Source organism: Hippichthys cyanospilos, chromosome 2, assembly GCF_059441005.1.
Source record: "Hippichthys cyanospilos isolate Australia breed blue-spotted pipefish chromosome 2, RoL_Hcya_1.0, whole genome shotgun sequence".
NCBI lineage: Eukaryota > Metazoa > Chordata > Actinopteri > Syngnathiformes > Syngnathidae > Hippichthys > Hippichthys cyanospilos.
In genome coordinates this window covers 26,162,701-26,181,943 of record NC_142370.1, presented here as the reverse complement: position 1 = coordinate 26,181,943, position 19,243 = coordinate 26,162,701, and the positions used below count along the sequence as shown (strand labels likewise).

Genomic DNA, 19,243 nt, shown 5'->3' with positions numbered 1-19,243 from the left:
TACTGTACTGGCACTGATCTCCGTGGTACTCTGTTGGGCAGCTGCAGGTGGGCTGATTGCCCGAGTTGGCCGAGCAGTTGCCTCCGTTCTGGCAGTAGTTCTGACAAGTGTGGCGGTCGCAGATGGGCCCCGTGAAGCCTTTTGGGCATCTGCATGTTGGAGAGCCTACAACAGACAAACCACCGGCAACAATGAACATAAAATGCTAATATTTTCTTTCTTCGCCATACTTTGCAAATTAACAATCATTAAAAATGGAGTTTGAAATCATTTTTATAAGGAAAAAGGGTAGGAGTGATGGGCACATTATCAATCATTTCACACTCTTGGCTCCACAGCTTGGCAATGATCTGTTAACGAGGATTTCGGGGACTTTACTGAAATTATTTTCCAAAATCTACCAAAAAAACATCCCTTAGTTGGTAACAGCTGGTAATAAGATAATTTCAGAGTTTCTTTTGACCATATATTCCTAATACAATGAGCAAAACGATAAATAAAACAACAGATGCACAGCATTTTGTGTTATGCTGACACTCTTTTACAAATAAATCATGCTACCAATGTGTGCGTGATGTTGGGGGGGGGGGGGGGGGGGGCTACGCGATAACTGAAATAACTCTGATGAACTGTGAATAAAAAGAAATGTGCATACCGATGCACATTGGTTGGGAAACGCGACCTGTTTGACAGCTGAATCGCATACAGGTAAGCTAGGATGAAAATGACCTGTTGCCTTGTGCCCATCAATTCACCTGTATGAGATGCGGCGCAGGTTCCGCCGTTCTTGCAGTAGTCCCTGCACTGATTGATCTCACATCTATCTCCTTTGTAGCTGGGCTGGCAGCGACACTTGGGGATCTGTCGGGCGTTGAGGAAGCAGCTGCCTCCGTTCTGACACTGAAGGTCACAGGGGCCTGAGGGGGGCGCTGTGAAGATAGAAGGCCACCCAGCAGTTAGAGGCCATTTGAGCATAAACATGAGCATCAATAGCTAGTAGTTAGATGGCAAAAGAAGATCATATTCTATTTCTTCTCATGGGTAGCCTTGTAAGTGAATTCCGAACCCCGCCCCATTTCTAAGCCCCCATATTAGGGGGGTAGACTTGCAACCGCATAACTCAGACGTTTTTTTTTTCCCCACATATCTGTTTGAATAACATTAATTCAAATGCAAAATAAGTAATATAATGTCATTGTTGTCAACGAGGTTGTATGGATAATTTTTTTGGCGGACAAAAATGAAAAGACAGATTGACTTGAACAAGCTGGCATGGATGTCGGCATGTCCGGGGAGAGACAGCGAAGGGCAAGCTTCCACGCTCAACAGTCGTCACTTGGGTAAAGAAAGCTAGGGAAAATATCCCTAAGATGATCACTAAATCATCCCTGAAGTGGTCCATTTCAAACAAACGGGATGGGTCCAAAGATGACTACTCTTGGAAGAGAATCGAGGATGAGTGAACAAGACAACAAGGGGATAGGAGGAGCTATGTATCGTGTCAGATAGTCATGATGACCTTTAGGGCTTTTTGACAAATCAATATTCAGCTGTGTCAAAAAAAAAGCATTTAAAATTCAAATCGTTTTATTGTTGCAACTTTAGTCTCAGCATTTGCGTCCACGCGCACGTGTACATCGCCTCGCACTGCTCTCTGTTTCGTCCCCTCCATAACCGCAAGAGTATGTCGCTCAATATAAGATGGAAAAAAAGTAGCGTAATTTTGTCATTTTAATAACACACACCATGTGTTATAATTGGACAGCCAACGATCTATGTAAGCACTAAAGTCCTGGGTAGACTCATAATGGCGTTTTTGTCAAATTCACCCAAATTGAAGTAAAAAAGGAGGGTTCGCCTTACTATGAGAAATACGGTAAGTGCGCGCGTGACGATGCAGACTTACAGAACGGCGACTGGGTGGGGCCAGACCTCTCCACACATGTACCGTTGTCGGCAATGTAGTTGTTGGGGCAGGTGCACACTGGTCCACTGGGGCTGAGCAGACACAGCCACTCACACTTCTTTCTGTCACACGGGTTCGTCACTGATGCAAAAACACAGCGGCACAAGCATAACACGTGAGAATCCATCAAAATATACATGGATAGATATACTATGTGGGAGTGAAGACATAGTGTCGTTGGAGACAGATTAGAGACAGACAGGTTTTTTTTTATCCCGCAGTCGTTGGACAAGTTTATAGAGCTACCAAAGTGTTCATGGCCAATGATTTTGTCATCGAGTGCCAAATAAAATCCGGATGACACTCACTCTCTGGCTGTTTGTATCGGTGGTACAAGACAATGTCGGTAGCGTGGTTGATGCCTGTGGTGAGCGTCTCCACGGGGCCTTTTCCAAACTTGTTGACCCGGAAAACAACGTTACTGACTAACGTGACTCCATATATGTAGTCCTCAAAGATATCAATGCTAAATGGACGGGCCAGGTCTGCAAGAGAACCAAGCGCAAAAAGTGTCAACATGGGTAAGCTATTATTTCTTTGGAGGTCGTTTACTGCTTTTCTTCAAATGAAAGAACTCAACTGTTTTTGATGCCAGAGACAGCTATCACGGGATCAGAGCCATCCAGACGGACACTTCCAATGACTGATAGCTTTGCATCTGCCCAGTAAAGACGCTCATTGAAGTAGTCCACTGCCAAACCTGAGGAGTCAAAAGACCATGCTGACTATTGGGAGCCGGAGGTTAGCGAAAATAATAACAATAATAGAAATAAATCTGACCTGTTGGCCACTGGATATTCTCATGGACGAGAGTCTGTCTCAGCGTTCCATCCATGGCAGCTGTCTCAATTTTCGGATGGTTCCCCCAGTCTGCCCAGTACATGGTGCTGTCAAATAATAGCAGAAGTCAAGTGCAAATCTTCAGCCTTGGTCGACAAAACTAGAATAAAGTTCATTCTGTACCCTCTCTGCGGATCCACTACGATGGCATACGGTTCGTCTATCATCCCGGAGATGAGAGTCTTGCAATGCTGGCCTGACATCTGAGCCACTTCGATGACGTCTCGACCGGAGTCGGTCCAGTATAGGTTGCCAGCCACCCAGTCCACGGCTATTCCTCGAGGCATCTTCAGCTCTTTAATCTGGATGACAGAGAGAAGTTTACCAGTTTACCAAAAGGCAGACTTTGTGATTCCTTGTACAGTGATCTGACTAAATCAGTTTTCAAGACAACAAACTTCTTTTGTCGTTGTTGTTGAGTAACTAACCGGTGTTTCCATATAGTTGTGAGTTTTGTCGCAACTATAGTTGCAATAGTGTGCGACATTGTGCACTGAAAACAATGGTGCAATCATATTTGCCCGCTCTCCCATTCACTTGGCGGAGGCTTGCAAAGTAAAGACACGCAGGCGAGAACACACACGTGCGCTCTAAATATTACACATTGTCCCTTTAACCACTAAGAATGGACCATTACTATTGCAATTTACACATGCACTCATAATAATGCAGCTCTAATTCAGATGTTTCTGCAAGACTGTATTATACTAGCCCAGTGGACAAGTTGCATTCACCAGAAGGAGCCACAATCACTTATTTATTTGGCACAAAGTGTTTATCGCTCTACATTCTGATTCATTATGTGTATACGTTTGATACAGGAAAATATTGCAGTTTGTTCTTCTTAGTAAGAAACACACTTTTGGGGGGAAGCTGGAGCTTAGAACCAAATGATTGAATTCATCTTAATACGTTTAGACGAGTTAAGAGACCAATATTTGGAGGCACCAGCGTCATCTCAGAACGCATTGAACTCGTATCAGAAGGTGCTATTAAATCTATAAAGTTGTACCTGCAGGTTGGTGATCCTGCCAGCACTTTGCCGTCTGTCACGGTGGGAGTTGGAGGACAAAGTGGACTGTCCAGGAAGTTCGTAGGAGGCGATGCGGCCTGTGTGCCAGTTGGTCCAAAATATGCGGTTGGTCTTCACGTGCAGGTCCATGGCATCAATCCGCACGCTAGCATCCCCTTGGAAGGTCTGCTCATAGCGCCAGTTGGGCACGCCAGGATCCAGGCTGCGGATTTCATTGTCATCGGCTATGTAGAGAACCTGCTGACTGCTGTTCATGTCTGCAAGACAGAGGAGGACTTAGAAATGCTTGGTCTTTATTCCAATGGGCATCCTCGTATTGTTTTCTGACACTTTACGCAGTGTGTGTGTCATCACTGGCAGGTGAAAGTACTGTAACGCAAAATGTGGTCTACTTGATCACGGAACCATACTACAGTACATGTCTTTTCCATTTTGGCGGCTACTTTTACACGACTAAACAATTTCAAGTTTTGGAAATAGCTTGACAAATTATTTATAGATTCTTTTGGGTCTTTTAACTGTCAGAGATTTGTTGTCAAATCTGGCCCTCGCTCACTCCGCTGGAGCCATGCAGCAATATGCCACCTCAAGATTGACTGTCTGAATTGAATGTTTTGTTGACAGTTATGAGGGAAAATAGTTGGGTTACATACTTTACATTTGCGTAAGACTAAAAAGTGAAAACTATAATACTTTGATGAAGAAGTAGGTCTATAAGCCACGAAAGGTAAGTTAGTGTGCAAAGTAATTTCAGACTTTTCAACAAATATTAGAGGATAGGTTTCCCCCCAAAATTGAAGAGCAAACTAAAATCATAAATGGAACGTATGCTATGGTGCTACACTGGTATGATGTCATGCTATTTATACAGCAGATGCCAACGAAGGAGATCCGAGCAAGCACCATTGTACGAAACAGAAATTCTTTAAAGTAAATGTATGTTGATGCTCACTGTCAGCTTTGCAGGTGTCATTAATCCTTGTGAAGTACTTGTAGCAGCTGCATTTGTAGGAGCCTTTAGTGTTGTTGCAGATGTGGGAACACGCTCCAAACCGAAGACACTCATTCTTGTCTGGAAAAACAGGTAAAGAATCCAACTCATTGAAGAAGGTAAGGTTATATACATCTTTGTAGCTTTTGGGCATGATTTACCTCCACATGTTCGATAGCCTATTTTGTGAAAGCCAGGTTTACAGGAGCAGAAGGCGTCTGTGCCATTGGTGACGCAATGGGCCTCGTCCCCATCGCCGCACTGAGTCCTGTTACTCCTGCAGTCATTTAGCTTGGTTTCTGTCAACGCACATGCTGCCTTGTTAGAAAAGATGTTTGTGAAAGTTTGCCAAATGAAATTCATCCAAGGATGCCTTTGAGGTTCCAAAATGTTCCCATAAGGCTGGAGACATGCAACTGTCAAAAATATGCTGGTAAGATGAATTTTGATTGTCAAAAATATGCTGGTAAGATGAAGTATTTTCTCATACAATGAATTTTAAACACCATCTAAGGGAAAATAATCGGTGTGTTTCCGAATATTGTGTTTTTTACATCTATGCAGTACAAACTTATTTATTTATTTTGTAGGGACGATAAGTGCTGTGTCAATAATTCTGTTTATACAGCGTAGAAATGAACCTGATTTGCAGTTGATCTCATCCGAGCCATAGTCTTCACAGTCATTGAAGACGTTGCATCTCAAAGTGGAGCTGATGCATTTTCCATTTGCACACAAAAACTCATCTTTCTCACAAGAGGGATGCGCTGGATGGACTTCTGTGGGCAGTGCCAGCGCACACGCATACGTAAAACGACTCCTCAAACTCGGTCAAAACATAAATGGATGGAGGCAGCTCGGTTTCAAAGCTACTTACCACAATTCAACTCATCTGATTTGTCGCCGCAGTGATTGATGCCGTCACATCTCTTTGATATCTGAAGACACACACGGTCATTTTGGCAGCGGAAAGCTCTGGTGGGAGGACACTGGAACTTCCCTATACATCAAATGGTGACAAGTTTGAAAAAAGGGGGTTGAGTTGAGAAGCAGACTAAAGGATGACAATGAACAAAAAACAAAAGAGGAAAGCAGTTATTCTGCAGTCTGCGCTTTTAGTTTTTCCTACTTCAAGCCATGAGAGATCGGAGAACATGTTTAACTTTGGTAAATCGGTCAAAAATCAGTTATTGACTACAAGAAATCGGCAGTGTCTTTTTTTAAAGTGTTGATGCCAGTTAAATAACCTCTGCATCGACCTGTTCGCAGTCATACAAGAAAATAAGAGCTTTGTTTAGACTAAACATGGCCAGATTTCACATACAAAGTGCATTCAGTCTTTTGCATGTGCACAATAATCCAAACAATTATGTCATTTTATGTTTCTGAAAATTCTAGTCAAGCTTTAATGATGACTCCGGAATGAATTTTGCCTGTGCATTTGAAAAGATGATTTGAAAAAAAAAACTTCAAAAGTCAGAGAGCAACCTTTTTTGGCTCCCTTTGTTTATTGGCAGGTTGCCCCCTGGTGGCCGTTTGAAAAAACTGCAGATAAACCACACTGGACTGTAAATCGCAGGGTTCAAAGTGTGAGAAAAAAGTAGCGGCTTGTGGCCAAAAATCTACATAAAAAAAAAAAAAAAAAAAAAAAAAACACAAGCAGTAAGAAAGCGTAGCCTAATTTATTCAAGTATGCGTCTTTAAAATATAATGAACAAATAAAAATGGGATACAGGATCATTACTGGGTTGATAATTATTAACCCGATAATGGTAAGAAATGATATCACTTATATGTGATTGGAATCAGAAAATGAGGCCAATATTGAAATCCGTTTCAAATACAATTACTGGTCTGGTTACTATCACTTTGAGATTTTGCAGAATGACCTAGAAGGTAATATGGCACTTCTACACGACTTTGCAAATACACTCGTATTCCCGATGTGGTTAATTTTAACCAGGGCTCAAGGAATGGCACAAATTTCACAAAGCGCCATACGAAAAAATATATAGTCCGTACATGTGCAACCAGCCGAACTCTCACCGACACGACATTGATTCTTGCCATTGCATGAATACAAATGCACATGGCTTGGCTGGACGCCTCCCTGTTGAGGTGTTCCGGGACTGTCCGAGCGGGAAAAGTCCCCGGGAACAAATCAAGACACGATAGAGAGACTATGTCTCTTGATTGAGGGGAAAGGGAAGTCTGGGCTTCCCTGCTGAAGTGCCCCCGCAACAAAGGAAATAAACATCCTTAAAAAAAACAACAACAAAAAAAAAAACACTCCGTAAGAGGGAGAATCGCATGTAGGCGCTCACTGCATTGTTCAGGGTTCTCATCAGAGTTGTCGCCACAGTCGTCCTCTCCATCACACTTCCAGGCGAGAGGTTTGCACAGAGTATTGTTGCACTGGAATTCATCTGAAGGACAGTGACGGCCAGCTGAAAGAAGAGGAATTACTCAAGGTTTAGTTCTGTCAAAATTCAGTCAAAATCAGATTGAATTTGAGCTTGAAAACAAGAGGCAGTATTTGAACAAACTGTGTACTCACCAGCAGTGTGGCAGTTCTGCTCATCACTGCCATCCATGCAGTCTGGGTCAGCGTCACACCGCCAACGAATGGGAATACAGTGCCCGTTGTTACACTGGAATTGGTCATTGTCACACTTGACATCACAGCCATCCTGGACAAAAAAAAAAAAAAAAAAAAAACATCCAAACAAGCAAATGTCAGACCTTATCCGCGTAAATGAAGAGTGAACACCCAAAAGTTTAAGTCACCTCATCTGATCCATCAGCGCAGTCGTGGTCTCCGTCACACTTCCACCGCCCGGCGATGCAGCGGCCGTTTGTGCAAGCGAACTCGCTTTCAGAACATTGCCGAGGAACTGCACCAAAGGCAAAGCGTGGCTCATGTTAGTGGCCTGCTGCTCTACCAACAACTTCTCACATTCCACCAAGACAGGACAGCAGGTGGTCGGGGAGAGAATGTAAGGAGCTCAGCACAATTAGACCCAATAAATAAGCTTCATCAGAAAACCTGGCAACGATGATCTAATAATATAAGAAACAGGTCTCGGGACCAGTGAGCAAAACACACACATTGCTAAGACCTTTCTGACCGTAGCCGTCAAAATTGAACATTATCTTCTCTGTACAGTAAAAGGTCAATTGACATTTTGTGCGCAAGTGTCAGGAATCCTTGCAGACTCTCAGCAGGGCTCACGGGTGAACAAAAGCATGACAGGGACCTCTGACAGGAACATACTGGAATGTTTGGCAAGTGAATGCGGAAGAGACTCACCTCTAGCTCATGCCAACAGGACAGTATGAAATGAAACAAGACATCAGATGAGATGAAATGCAGTGACTGGATGTTTTTGACACGGTAAACATGTTAGCGCAAAGGGAGTTGTGGGTTAGCGAGAGCGGATGGCAGTGTGAACGCATGGCACCAACCGCATTTGTCTTCATCCGAGTTGTCGCCACAGTCGTTGTCGTAGTCACATTGCCAGCGGCCCGGGACGCAACGGTTGTTTTTGCATCGGAACTGGTACGGCTCACACGTCCTCTCAGCTGCGCAAAATGGCAAACGGGCATTACAATGACAATCAATAAAAGCAGACTGATGGATCGCCTAAGGGCAGGTGTGTATTTGACAAGCATCGCAAGACTTGTCGGGGTGGGATTCGATTCCGATTTTTGAGTCCACCATTTGATTCAGAATCGATTTTTGATTCCGTTCAATAAAAAATGATTTTTACTTCAATCTATAGCTGTGAAAAGAATCATCATACAACAACTTCAGTCTGCTTTGCAAGACAAAATAACAATGTACAAGAGCGTTTCCTCCATTTTGCGCTTCATCTTTCACGGCCCCAGTGCTTTGTGTTTTTTTTAAAAAAAAAAAACAAACAACAAAAAAAAAGCTATATTGTGGAAAGACGCGCTGTGAAAGTTTCCTGCATATGCAAAATAGATGAGTTGACTGTAAACCCGCGCACTCGGCGCCCGTTAGCTGATTGTCTCGCCAGTCTTTTGTTAGTTTGTATGTGACTCTGGGAAGAACGGCCTGATGCACCACAAAGGCAAAATAGTGTCAGCGGGGATGAACGTGCTCACCGCACTCCTCCTTGGGTTCATCGGAGGCATCGCCGCAGTCATCTTCACCGTCACACTTCCAGCGAGCCGGGATGCAGCGTCCGGAGTCTTTACAACGGAACTCGTCCACACCGCATGTCATCTGGGCTAGAGTTGGGAACATTTTGACGGCGCTTTTACTAGGCCCATAAAATGCATTGCTGTAGACAGTCACGGTTTACCCGACTGACTGGACGACATCGTCCAAATACTTTCTCTTGGAGAAATGTACAATAAATTCCATCATGCTTTAATGTTTTCAGATTTACAATGAAGGGCGATAAACATATTTAAAAGCTAAATACTAATATTTATTCAGTGTAATCGATCATCTACTCGTCATTTACATTTCTCTTGGCTGCAGTGCTTTTCCTATGTGTATGTCAACTTAAAAAAAAAAAAAAAGAATCCAACCTTCATGTGTTGCCATGTCAACCAATTTACTGTAGTCCCTTCACAATCCTTATTTATACTAGCAAGACTGCTTCTTTAACCCTCAGCATGGTTGAAGTCATTGATTAGTTGGTCACGCTGAGATTTATGAGGATATTTCCCTGAGTTATGCACACCTGAATACACTTATTAAAGCGTCCCTGCTGCGAACCGTGGATTTTATAACTGTATTGTTGTTGTTTTTCTTATGCATCAAAGCTGTTTTTGTTATATGTCATGTTTATATAGTTTTGCTGTTTTTCTTTGCTGGTCAGTGAGCAATCTAGTGGTGTTATTTGAAAGATTAAGTCACGTAATGCACGGGTTGCCAGTGTACAGTTATTTAGTATTTGTCTTGTACTTAACTGTTTTGACTTTTTCGTAACAGTTGCTGCTAAGTAAATGGCCACGACTAAATATTAACATTGTTGTATTTTGTTCAGCACAATGTACAAGACTGAAGTACACAGTCTGACTTTGCCGAGTACAGAAGATGTGATCTTTTAAAAGTATTTGCAACTTTGTTGTGTGCATTACTGCCACTTGAAGAACAAGCCAAGAAGACTGTAGAGGCTTTTTGAAGCAAACATGACACAAATGTTATGCAACTGGGGGGAGTTTGGTGTTTTGAGAAAAAAAAAAAAAACACTCCAGGAGGGGTTGTGAAAAAAATGTAAAAAAAAAAAAAATCAACGAAAGCCAAATGTGTCCTCCGCTTACTGCAGTTGGCGGGTTCGTCAGATCCATCCACACAGTCATTGTCACGGTCGCACACCCAGACTCGAGGAATACACCGTTTGGTGATGGCACACTGGAACTGGGTGGGTGCACATGTGATCTCGGCTGCAGGTAGAAGTGAGCAAATATTTGATTCTGATGAGAAATGAATCATCAGAGCTTGATGGAAGTGAAAAACACGCACGGCAGTCCTTCTCGTCCTCTCCCTCGCCACAGTTGTCTTGGCCGTTACAGCGGAAGATTCCAGGGATGCAGCGACTTGGGTGGGAACATTTGAACTGGCTGGGCAGGCAAACGTGAATATCTGCGGCGTAGTTACACAAATACGCAATCAGCATATGTGAACACCCCTTGTGAAATTTTGATTGGAACGGTGGATGTTACGAAAAACAAAACAAAACAAAAAAACCCCATTCAATTTCAGCTGTACCGCAATTGGCCTCATCCGAATTATCTTGACAGTCGTTGTCTCCGTCGCAGATGTATGCAGGATTGGTGCAGATGCCCGTGCCACACTGGAACTGGCCCGGTCTGCACTTGAACTCAGCTGCAAGCGAAAGCAAGAGCAAATGAGTGCTTTTCAACTGATCTTTGTAAACAATAGTTTGAATATCTCCACTCACAACAATCGGCGGGCTCATCTGAGCGATCGCCGCAATCGTCCTCTGTGTCACATTTCCACCAGAAAGGAATGCACTTATCATTCTTGCAGACAAACTAGAAGGAAAAAAAGTGGAAATGAACAAAAACACATGTTGGAGTATCGATGAGGGTTTTTGTGCAGTTCCCAGTACCTGGCTGGCTGTGCAGTTGGACATGCATGTACGCCGGTCATTGGCAAGGTAGAAGTTAGTGGGGCACGCGCATTTGTAGCCCCCTCCAGGAGAGAGGAGGCATAGGTTACTGCAACCGCCGTTATTTGTCTGACATGGGTGGTTGGTCACTGGCAAACCAAGGGGAGGGTGGGGGGGGGGGGGGGGGGGGTGTCAGATAAACATACTAAAAGCGATAAATCAAATACAGTCATTTATGTATATATGATTACGTTTTAGATCGCTTCACAATCACAGACCATATGAAACTTCATAAACAATAAATAATTTTGTGTTCCACCTTCTCCACAATGGTAAAATCTCACTTGGGACAGTTCTCACCCTGGGGCTGGCGATAGGGGTGGTAAATGTGGACATCCATGGGCCGATGCAGGGTGCTGATGAGGGTGGTTTTGTTTGTCCCCTGAGTCTTGTGAGCTCTGTTGATAGACTTGGTCTCCCAGTCTGTCCAGTAGATATACTCTTCAAACAGCGTCATGGCAAAGATGTGTGGAATGTCTTGGCTAAGAACTGCCGAGGGACAAAAAAATGTTTCGCAATTCACAAGTGTTTTCTATGATATTGCTCAAGGACTTTTATGTGTTTAACATCAATGGGGTGCATTTTCTTGGTAAAAATCAATGTAAGTGAAACAGCTTTCCTATTGAATTTCGGACTGTCGATTGGGTACCTAATGAAGTAGGCAGAGTACATGTTTCAATAAAAGGGGTTAGAAATTTAATGAGTTGAACAGTCAACAAGAAATAATTCTAAGAATTCGACAATTTAATGTTGTAGCTAAAACGCGTCTGAGTTGGTACTCAGGCAATGTTAATAATAAATAGAAGCTGAGTGGGTGTGCAGCAACTTGGCCAATGTTATATCTACAGTGTTATGCAATGTTCGATCTGCCCGATTAGGTTTTATACTGTCAATGTGCTCTTTCTGCTCTAACAGACTTGACATAGCTTGCGTTTGCTTTGCGTGTTTAGCGCAAATGCGTCACACTAAAAATTCGCTTCGACTGTAAAATACAGCAATAATCCATACCCATCGTGTTTACTGGTGTGGAACATTGCATCTTTAAAAAACAGCTAATCCTAAGTGTTGTATAACCTGTTTCTGAAAACAGTTTCACAATTTTGTTTGTATGTTCCGATCACAATCCAAAAAGTAAAAAAACAGAACAAAACAATTGTCTCCTAAAAACATTTTGATTTACCACCAGTGTGATATTAGAAAACGTTCCTTTATAAGATCGACCGGTGAACGATTTGTCTGTCATTTAAAGTCAGCATTTAAAGGCAGCATGTGACTTTGTGACATATTCCACTTATTTATACAACCAAACCACCTATTTGCCATCCCACACATGGTCCAAGGTGTTTGAAGTGCAAAGATAAATAACCTGTGTGTCTGCTGGTGCCATCCAGACTGGCAAACTCAATGTAATCCTCCCGGGCATCTGCCCAGTATATTCGGTCGTTGATGAAGTCCAGGGTCAAACCATTGGGCCATGTGATCTTATCCTCTATGAGAACACTTCTGTTGGTGCCGTCCATGCCGATTCGTCCAATATGGGGGTTGTCACCCCAGTCAGACCAATACAGGTACCTAGAAAAAAAAGAAAAGAAAAAAAAAGACATGTAATTTTGTGCATCCGAAATACACGTTACGTTCTGTCAAGGACAAGCATCACTCATCGGTTCTCACCCGTAGCGCACATCCACGGCCACAGCGCGAGGTTCCCTCAGCCCGCTGTTGACCAGCACCGTCCGGTAGGCGCCGTTAAGTTTGGATACTTCAATGGTGTCCCGGCCTTTGTCACACCAGTACAAGTTGCCACCGACCCAATCCACAGCCACGCCATCTGGGTTGCTCAGAGAGGTCCGGTGCAACACCTGTGATTTTTATGATTTTTACTGCATGTGGATCACCAAGGGTCCAAGGGACCTTTTGTGTTTGGTTGTTTTTTTTAAAAATTTGACTGACCTCCATGTTGCTGCCATTCATATGCATACGTCGGATCATGCTGCCCTGAGTGGTGACATCCGTCCAGTAGATCATCTGCTCTGCATAGTGAAAGTCCAGTGCCACAGCATTATTCAGACCCTAAAATAGAGGACAATTTTGTGTTCGCTGGGCCTTTGAAAGAAAGAAGAAAAAAAACTCGTTTTTTGGTCTCTACCTGTTTGATAAGAGTGTAGTTGGAACCATCCAGGTTGAGCTTTCTGAGGTAGTATCGATTAGCAAAGATCAAGTAGGCTTCCTCCTCTGTACACACAGACAAAAGCAGTATTTTCAGGGTTCACCGGGCAAAAAGCAACCCAATAAAATGCTTTTAATTGGCAATTCAGTGCCATCCATCCGTACCCGATGTGGATTTGCAGATAGTCGGATCATTGGGGCTGACTTCAAAGCCATCCACGCAAAGGCAGTGGAAGCTGCCGTGTGTGTTGATACAGCGCTGAGTGCAAGGGTAGGTCGTGGTGCACTCATCCACATCCACACATGTCTTACCATCCCGCTTCAGCTGGAAACCAGGATGGCACCTGCACTGTTTGTGCCATATCCACAAGAATTGTCAGTATCTTGTAAAAATCTTGCACTGAGACATCACCTACAGTCACATAAACTGGATTGTCTTCCCCTTTGTTTAAAAATGTAATTTCTATTGAGCATAGCTGTGATTCAACTGCAAAATTAATGCTTCGGCATGCAGATGGAATTCATTTAGTGATCATAACTCAAAACATCTCAAATCAAATCAACATCCGCCATTGAAATTCATCCAAACGCACGTATCTTTCTCAAGTACTCCATGCTTATAAAATGGCTCTCTCCAGCATTTTATGAGATAAAAAAGACATCCATCAATTGAAAAAAGCACTAGCGGACATGCAGTCAAGATAGTTTGAATTCACACTCGCGCGCTACATTTTAAAAAGTGAATTTAAAGTGGTGAAAATTGTGTCAATAAAGATACATCCGATCTTGTAAATGTAGCTTGAAATAGAGCAGTCAATTTGGTTGCCAAGTAAATATGATGGCCCAAAAACAAGTGGTACACAATTCACATGATCTGTCGCCTACTGTAGATGTGTAACCACAAAATTTACATGATTATTTGTGCTGGTAAATTGGTAGCGTGCAGGCACGCACCCTTCATGATTTTCAAAAGAAGAACTGACTGCAGTCTGGCGACTTAAAAACATGAAAGTTCATGCTTAGTTCAAGCTGTTCTTTACGCACCTCCTACTTTCAGGAAGGAGAGCCAAAACAAGTTATGGTATGATGCAAAGCACATGCCTGAAGTCATTTCCCAACCTTTGCGCCCCACTTGTCAGGGAAGTGCAGCCAGAGTAATTAATGCAGTGTGCAATATTCACTTGGCCAGTCGGTAGTTGCTTGGCCTTATACTTAATGAGTATTGCATTAAAATAAAAACACACACCAACACCATGATGGCTTGCTTACCTTGTAGCCAATCTTGAGGTCATCACAGAGTTGTGAGCAGCCACTCAGTTTACTGTTGAGACACTCATTGATGAAGCAGTTGCGTTCGTCTGAGCCATCGCCGCAATCATCATTTCGGTCGCACAGCAGAGTCTCGTTTAAACAATGGCCGTTGAGGCACATGAAGGCAGATTCGTTACATGTCCTCTCTGGAATAACATACAAGTCGAATAAGGGCCACATGATCCACAACAGATAGAAAAATAGGCCAGTTTTTATATATATATATATATATATATATATATATATATATATATATATATATATATATATATATATATATATATACACACACACACACACACACACACACACACACACACACACATACAGTGGGCCTCCAGTTTACGAGATTAATCCGTTCCGCGGTTGGGATCGTAACGCGAATTCGCTGCATGGCGGGCAATGTTAATTAGCTAATGTGTGTAAAACACCAAGTAAAAACATCAAAATTGTATATACATATAAAAAAAATGGTATCAAACTAACTACTACATATAATATACATGTATACAATAAAATAAAATCGTATATAAAAATACATAAATGATTTATTGACCTCTGAGAGCTGTGACGAGCATGTTATGGCCATATTCCCTAGTGAGGGTAGGCTAGCCTAGCCTTCTTCGTATTAAATCTCCAGCTTTGTTTTTGTAAAAATCATCTTCTTACTTTTTAACATCACTAGCAATCTTGGGACCCCTGGCAAACCAGTTTAATTTTAAGCACTAAAATGCACAAAAAATACCATTATGTAAGCACTCACATGAGATAGCCTTTAGCAAAAAACCGTTGCGACAGAAAAAAACATAAGGCAGGGACGCTGTAAACAGGGGGTCCACTGTATACTGAAACCTTCACAATTCGAGGTAATGTTTCTTGAAACAAATGGAAATCCAAACAATCCTATTGAGGAAACACACTATCCATAAAGTAAACAGAACTATTTATTTCTCAATAACTAACAGGCGGAGAAAAAGGGGATGTCATTTTTCTTCGTCAAAATGAATGGATAACTCAGTTTGTTTATAAACAGGGATGTTCTTAATTCAAGCTTTCACAGTACGCTATTTTTACTTGCTGTTGTACAGTATACTGGTCAAAGACTAGGGACAATTCCAACCTGAGTCTGTGCACCGCGGATTCTTGGGCGCTTCATCCGAGTGATCTTGACAGTCAAACTCGCCATCACACTCCCATTTCTTCTGATTGAGACAGCGGCCATTGGCGCAGCGGAACTCATCAGGACCGCAGGTCGGATATTCTGCAAATGAAAACCACGTCGTTTAATCCCTCCCAACATGCAAGCTGCGTATCAAGTTTCTCACCATACACAGCACGCACTCACCACATTCAGGAGACTCATCTGAGCCATCAGCACAGTCAATGTCATGATCGCACACAAAGTGCTTGGGAATACACTGTCTATTCTGGCACATGAATTCATTGTCATCACACGAGCTGTTGGTGTACACTGGAAGTGGAAAAGAATATATTTACGGAAGGTTTCGAAGAATTGTATCCAAGTTAAGGATGATACGTTTGCTGCTCCTGTTGCACGTGTTCAACTCACAGCATCCGGCCGTAACACTCTCATCAGCTCCATCAGGACAGTCCTTGTCTCCGTCACACTTCCAACGTTGTGGCACGCACATATGCGAGCCAGGACACTGGAAGGCCTCCGGACTGCAGGTTTTGGATTCTGGGTTCATGGAAAACGTGAATTAAATTATATGATGACAAGGGTAGAAAAATGGCTGGAATTCCAGGCCTAAGCTTTAGCATAATACTCAAAAGATTACTTGATTTCATGAATGACGCTTCCTGCTGACTGCTGTTAGCTCAACATTCATGTTCCGTTGTTGTTTTAAAGGGCTTCGATCATGGGAATTCAACATTTTCCTGCCCACCCGAGCATATAATGAGAAGAATGATAATCCAAGTGGCAAAAATGTGTGTATGTGAGAAGACAATCACCATTTGTAGTTCTTGATTCAGCCACAGGCGGAATGGGTGTTATGAGTAATGGTTACCCAAGGGGACCAATTAGATAGGAGGAACGGGTGTTTGGTGTGTACCGTCTCTTGACATGGTTTTGCATGTTACTGCCACTAAAACACTTGTTTTTGACTCCTTCATTCACTATGCTGGGGTAAGATCCAGCACCCGTGACCCTCGTGAGCAGAAGCGGCCAAGATGGATGTTTCGAGGCCTACCGGCATTTGAATGACATCGTGAAGGGGGCGAGGCAGCCATATGGTGAGAGGTGTGGCTTCAGTCATGCTGAGATGTTTCACTTCCTGGTTAGAATTATTATATCCATATAGTTCACGCTGGAAAGTTTAAAATATGATGACAGAAACCAACCCTTAAAAAATAAGAATTAATCATTCAAAAAAAAATGAAAACTTGATTAAGCTCTGCTAATGAGAACATTTGTTTAAATCCATCCATCCATTTTCTATAGCCGCTTATCCTCACAGGGGTCGCTGGTGCCTATCCCAGCTGACTTCAAATGTAAATTTTAGTTGCCTCACTTCACATGGACAAAACATGTGAACTTATGCTTTAATATGACAAGGTATCCATTTGTTGAAGTGGCTCAGGAGCTGCTTGTAATTGAACGCATCACTTACTGCATTTGTCATCCTCGTCTGATCCATCACCACAATCATCAGCACCATCGCACACCCAATGGGTGGAAATGCAGCGATGGTTTCCACATTCAAAATGGGTGTATGGACAAAATTTGTCTGCAAAGACAACATAGTTTCTCAGTACCAGTACCATAGGTACCAATGATTGCTAATATTTTGTAGACCTGCTCAAATTGATTTGACTTTCAAAATGATGCGAATCCACGCACAAATAAAAATGTGAGCATTCGATACAAACATTACTGCATATACTGCACTCATGCTATTGAGTGCAAGGGACGCAAAATGAATATATGCAAAAGTAATAATGGCAGACTGACCGCAGTGTGTCTCGTCGGCTCCATTTTCACAGTCGTGTTCCTTATCACAAGTCCAGCTCATCGGGATACAGCGGCCACTGGGGCAAGCAAAGAAGTTGACTGGACATTTAAGCTTGCGTTTATCTGGAAGACCGAGCAACGAAATCAGAGGTCGGCTTCTAAAAAGACTCCGGCCATAAAAGTAAGCAAAGCCGCGGACCCGGGCAGTTCCTCTCGTCCGAGAAGTCCCCACAGTCGTTGTTGCCGTCACACACCCATGAGGACAGATAGCACAGAGTGGTTTTCTCGCAGCTTTGGAAGGAAGCGCCTTTCGCTCCCAGGCGGAAGAAACGGGAGCAGTCGGTGGGTTCTGAGGGCAAACAATAGACATTTCCAAAACCCCCAATTTGATCTTTTCAGTCGTCTTTTCCAAGCGGCCTTACGGCAGTTCATTTCGTCGCTGGCATCCTCGCAGTTGACCACCTGATCACAGCGGCTGAAGTTGGAGATGCAGCTGCCGTCTTTGCACTGGAACTCCCCTACTTTGCACAGGGTCACTACGAGGTGAAAATACATCAGCATAGTGTCAGTGCAGATCAACTTCCTTCTGCATTCACCAGTTCCAAAGCAATTTATCAAAACATGCCAACTAAGTGATCCCTATCCTTTCATCTAAATTTTGTTTGTTTAAAAAAGCAGATCACACGTGTGCAACAGTCGCATACTGTAGGAGGAACAACACTTTACACACACAAAAAAAATTGCGATGATGGAATAGACATAGACCTACTATTGCAAGGCATTTCATCAGAGTGGTCGCCACAGTCGTCTGTGCCGTCACACCAGAACTGGTGACCAATGCAGCGACCATTCATGCAACGTCTGTAGCCTTTCTTACAAATTCGATTGGCTGGAGGCAAAAAAAAAAAAAAAAACAGTCCATGTGAAAGAAAAGGCGTTGAAAATGTGGCGTCTATTGAAAGTAATGCCTATCCTAAGTTCAAGATAAAACTAAGGTGTATTTCTCTCTGCACTAAGCTTCTAATTCAAACGTTTTTGTCGAGACATTCAAAATGCATACAAGCCATACAAGACCGAGATCACACCACATCGGATCGAGATTAGAAGAGTATTGCAATAAAGGGGAATCTGGGAAGGCAGAGAACGAAAGAATAAGATGGATATTTTAAAACCTCAAAAAATAAATGAAATAGAACATATATTTTTCTTACACAAACACCTTGCAAATGATTAGTTATTTGAAGTTACTATGAGATTTAAAATGCTATGCTAATAAAAAGCACAAGTTCATATTTACATCATAAAACTACAAGTTTAATTTTAATATATATATATATATATATATATATATATATATATATATATATATATATATATATATATATATATATATATATATATATATACGTACATACATACGTACACACACACACACACACACATTTGGTTTGAATAGCGTGTTGCAGAATGGAGACCATAATTTACGCAGAAATGATAAGAAAGGACTTTTTCATTTTTTTTGTTCAAACATTTTCTAAACTTCAAAGTGGATAGGTTCTCAACATCTGCCTTAAAATTATTGCTCTCTTTTGATGAATACTGATCACTATGATGACAATCGTGGAGATAATGTCCTTTCCATTAATTAATTACAGGAAGACCATTGTCTTTGCCTTTTGATTCTATGTATTATTTTGGAGGTCATTTATAGATCCTATTTTATGATTTGATGTTTATCAACCATTTAACAATGAATTCACTCTGAATTTGTTATATTTGTTCAGCCTTTGAA

General features: G+C 42.3%; 1 protein-coding gene across 1 annotated transcript in view; it reads right to left on the bottom strand.

Annotated features, from left to right (window-relative positions):
* The window catches only part of LOC148428028 (low-density lipoprotein receptor-related protein 1-like), a 95,461-nt gene that overhangs the window by 4,319 nt on the left and 71,899 nt on the right, over window positions 1-19,243 (bottom strand). The window contains exons 47-83 of the mRNA XM_088407765.1: window positions 18,221-18,340; window positions 17,874-17,987; window positions 17,651-17,800; window positions 17,452-17,574; window positions 17,111-17,227; window positions 16,048-16,176; window positions 15,823-15,948; window positions 15,598-15,738; window positions 14,436-14,623; window positions 13,332-13,515; window positions 13,147-13,232; window positions 12,951-13,070; window positions 12,672-12,859; window positions 12,367-12,572; window positions 11,301-11,489; window positions 10,941-11,089; window positions 10,770-10,863; window positions 10,577-10,693; window positions 10,331-10,450; window positions 10,129-10,251; window positions 8,959-9,084; window positions 8,296-8,412; window positions 7,618-7,724; window positions 7,388-7,520; window positions 7,155-7,277; window positions 5,708-5,830; window positions 5,472-5,609; window positions 4,992-5,129; window positions 4,792-4,911; window positions 3,819-4,096; window positions 2,930-3,108; window positions 2,747-2,853; window positions 2,547-2,666; window positions 2,275-2,451; window positions 1,907-2,047; window positions 756-929; window positions 4-165 (exon numbers count right to left, since the gene is read on the bottom strand). Of these exons, the coding sequence (XP_088263891.1) occupies window positions 4-165; window positions 756-929; window positions 1,907-2,047; window positions 2,275-2,451; window positions 2,547-2,666; window positions 2,747-2,853; window positions 2,930-3,108; window positions 3,819-4,096; window positions 4,792-4,911; window positions 4,992-5,129; window positions 5,472-5,609; window positions 5,708-5,830; window positions 7,155-7,277; window positions 7,388-7,520; window positions 7,618-7,724; window positions 8,296-8,412; window positions 8,959-9,084; window positions 10,129-10,251; window positions 10,331-10,450; window positions 10,577-10,693; window positions 10,770-10,863; window positions 10,941-11,089; window positions 11,301-11,489; window positions 12,367-12,572; window positions 12,672-12,859; window positions 12,951-13,070; window positions 13,147-13,232; window positions 13,332-13,515; window positions 14,436-14,623; window positions 15,598-15,738; window positions 15,823-15,948; window positions 16,048-16,176; window positions 17,111-17,227; window positions 17,452-17,574; window positions 17,651-17,800; window positions 17,874-17,987; window positions 18,221-18,340 (5,247 nt within the window). The remainder of the gene's footprint in view (window positions 1-3; window positions 166-755; window positions 930-1,906; window positions 2,048-2,274; window positions 2,452-2,546; window positions 2,667-2,746; window positions 2,854-2,929; window positions 3,109-3,818; window positions 4,097-4,791; window positions 4,912-4,991; window positions 5,130-5,471; window positions 5,610-5,707; window positions 5,831-7,154; window positions 7,278-7,387; window positions 7,521-7,617; window positions 7,725-8,295; window positions 8,413-8,958; window positions 9,085-10,128; window positions 10,252-10,330; window positions 10,451-10,576; window positions 10,694-10,769; window positions 10,864-10,940; window positions 11,090-11,300; window positions 11,490-12,366; window positions 12,573-12,671; window positions 12,860-12,950; window positions 13,071-13,146; window positions 13,233-13,331; window positions 13,516-14,435; window positions 14,624-15,597; window positions 15,739-15,822; window positions 15,949-16,047; window positions 16,177-17,110; window positions 17,228-17,451; window positions 17,575-17,650; window positions 17,801-17,873; window positions 17,988-18,220; window positions 18,341-19,243) is intronic.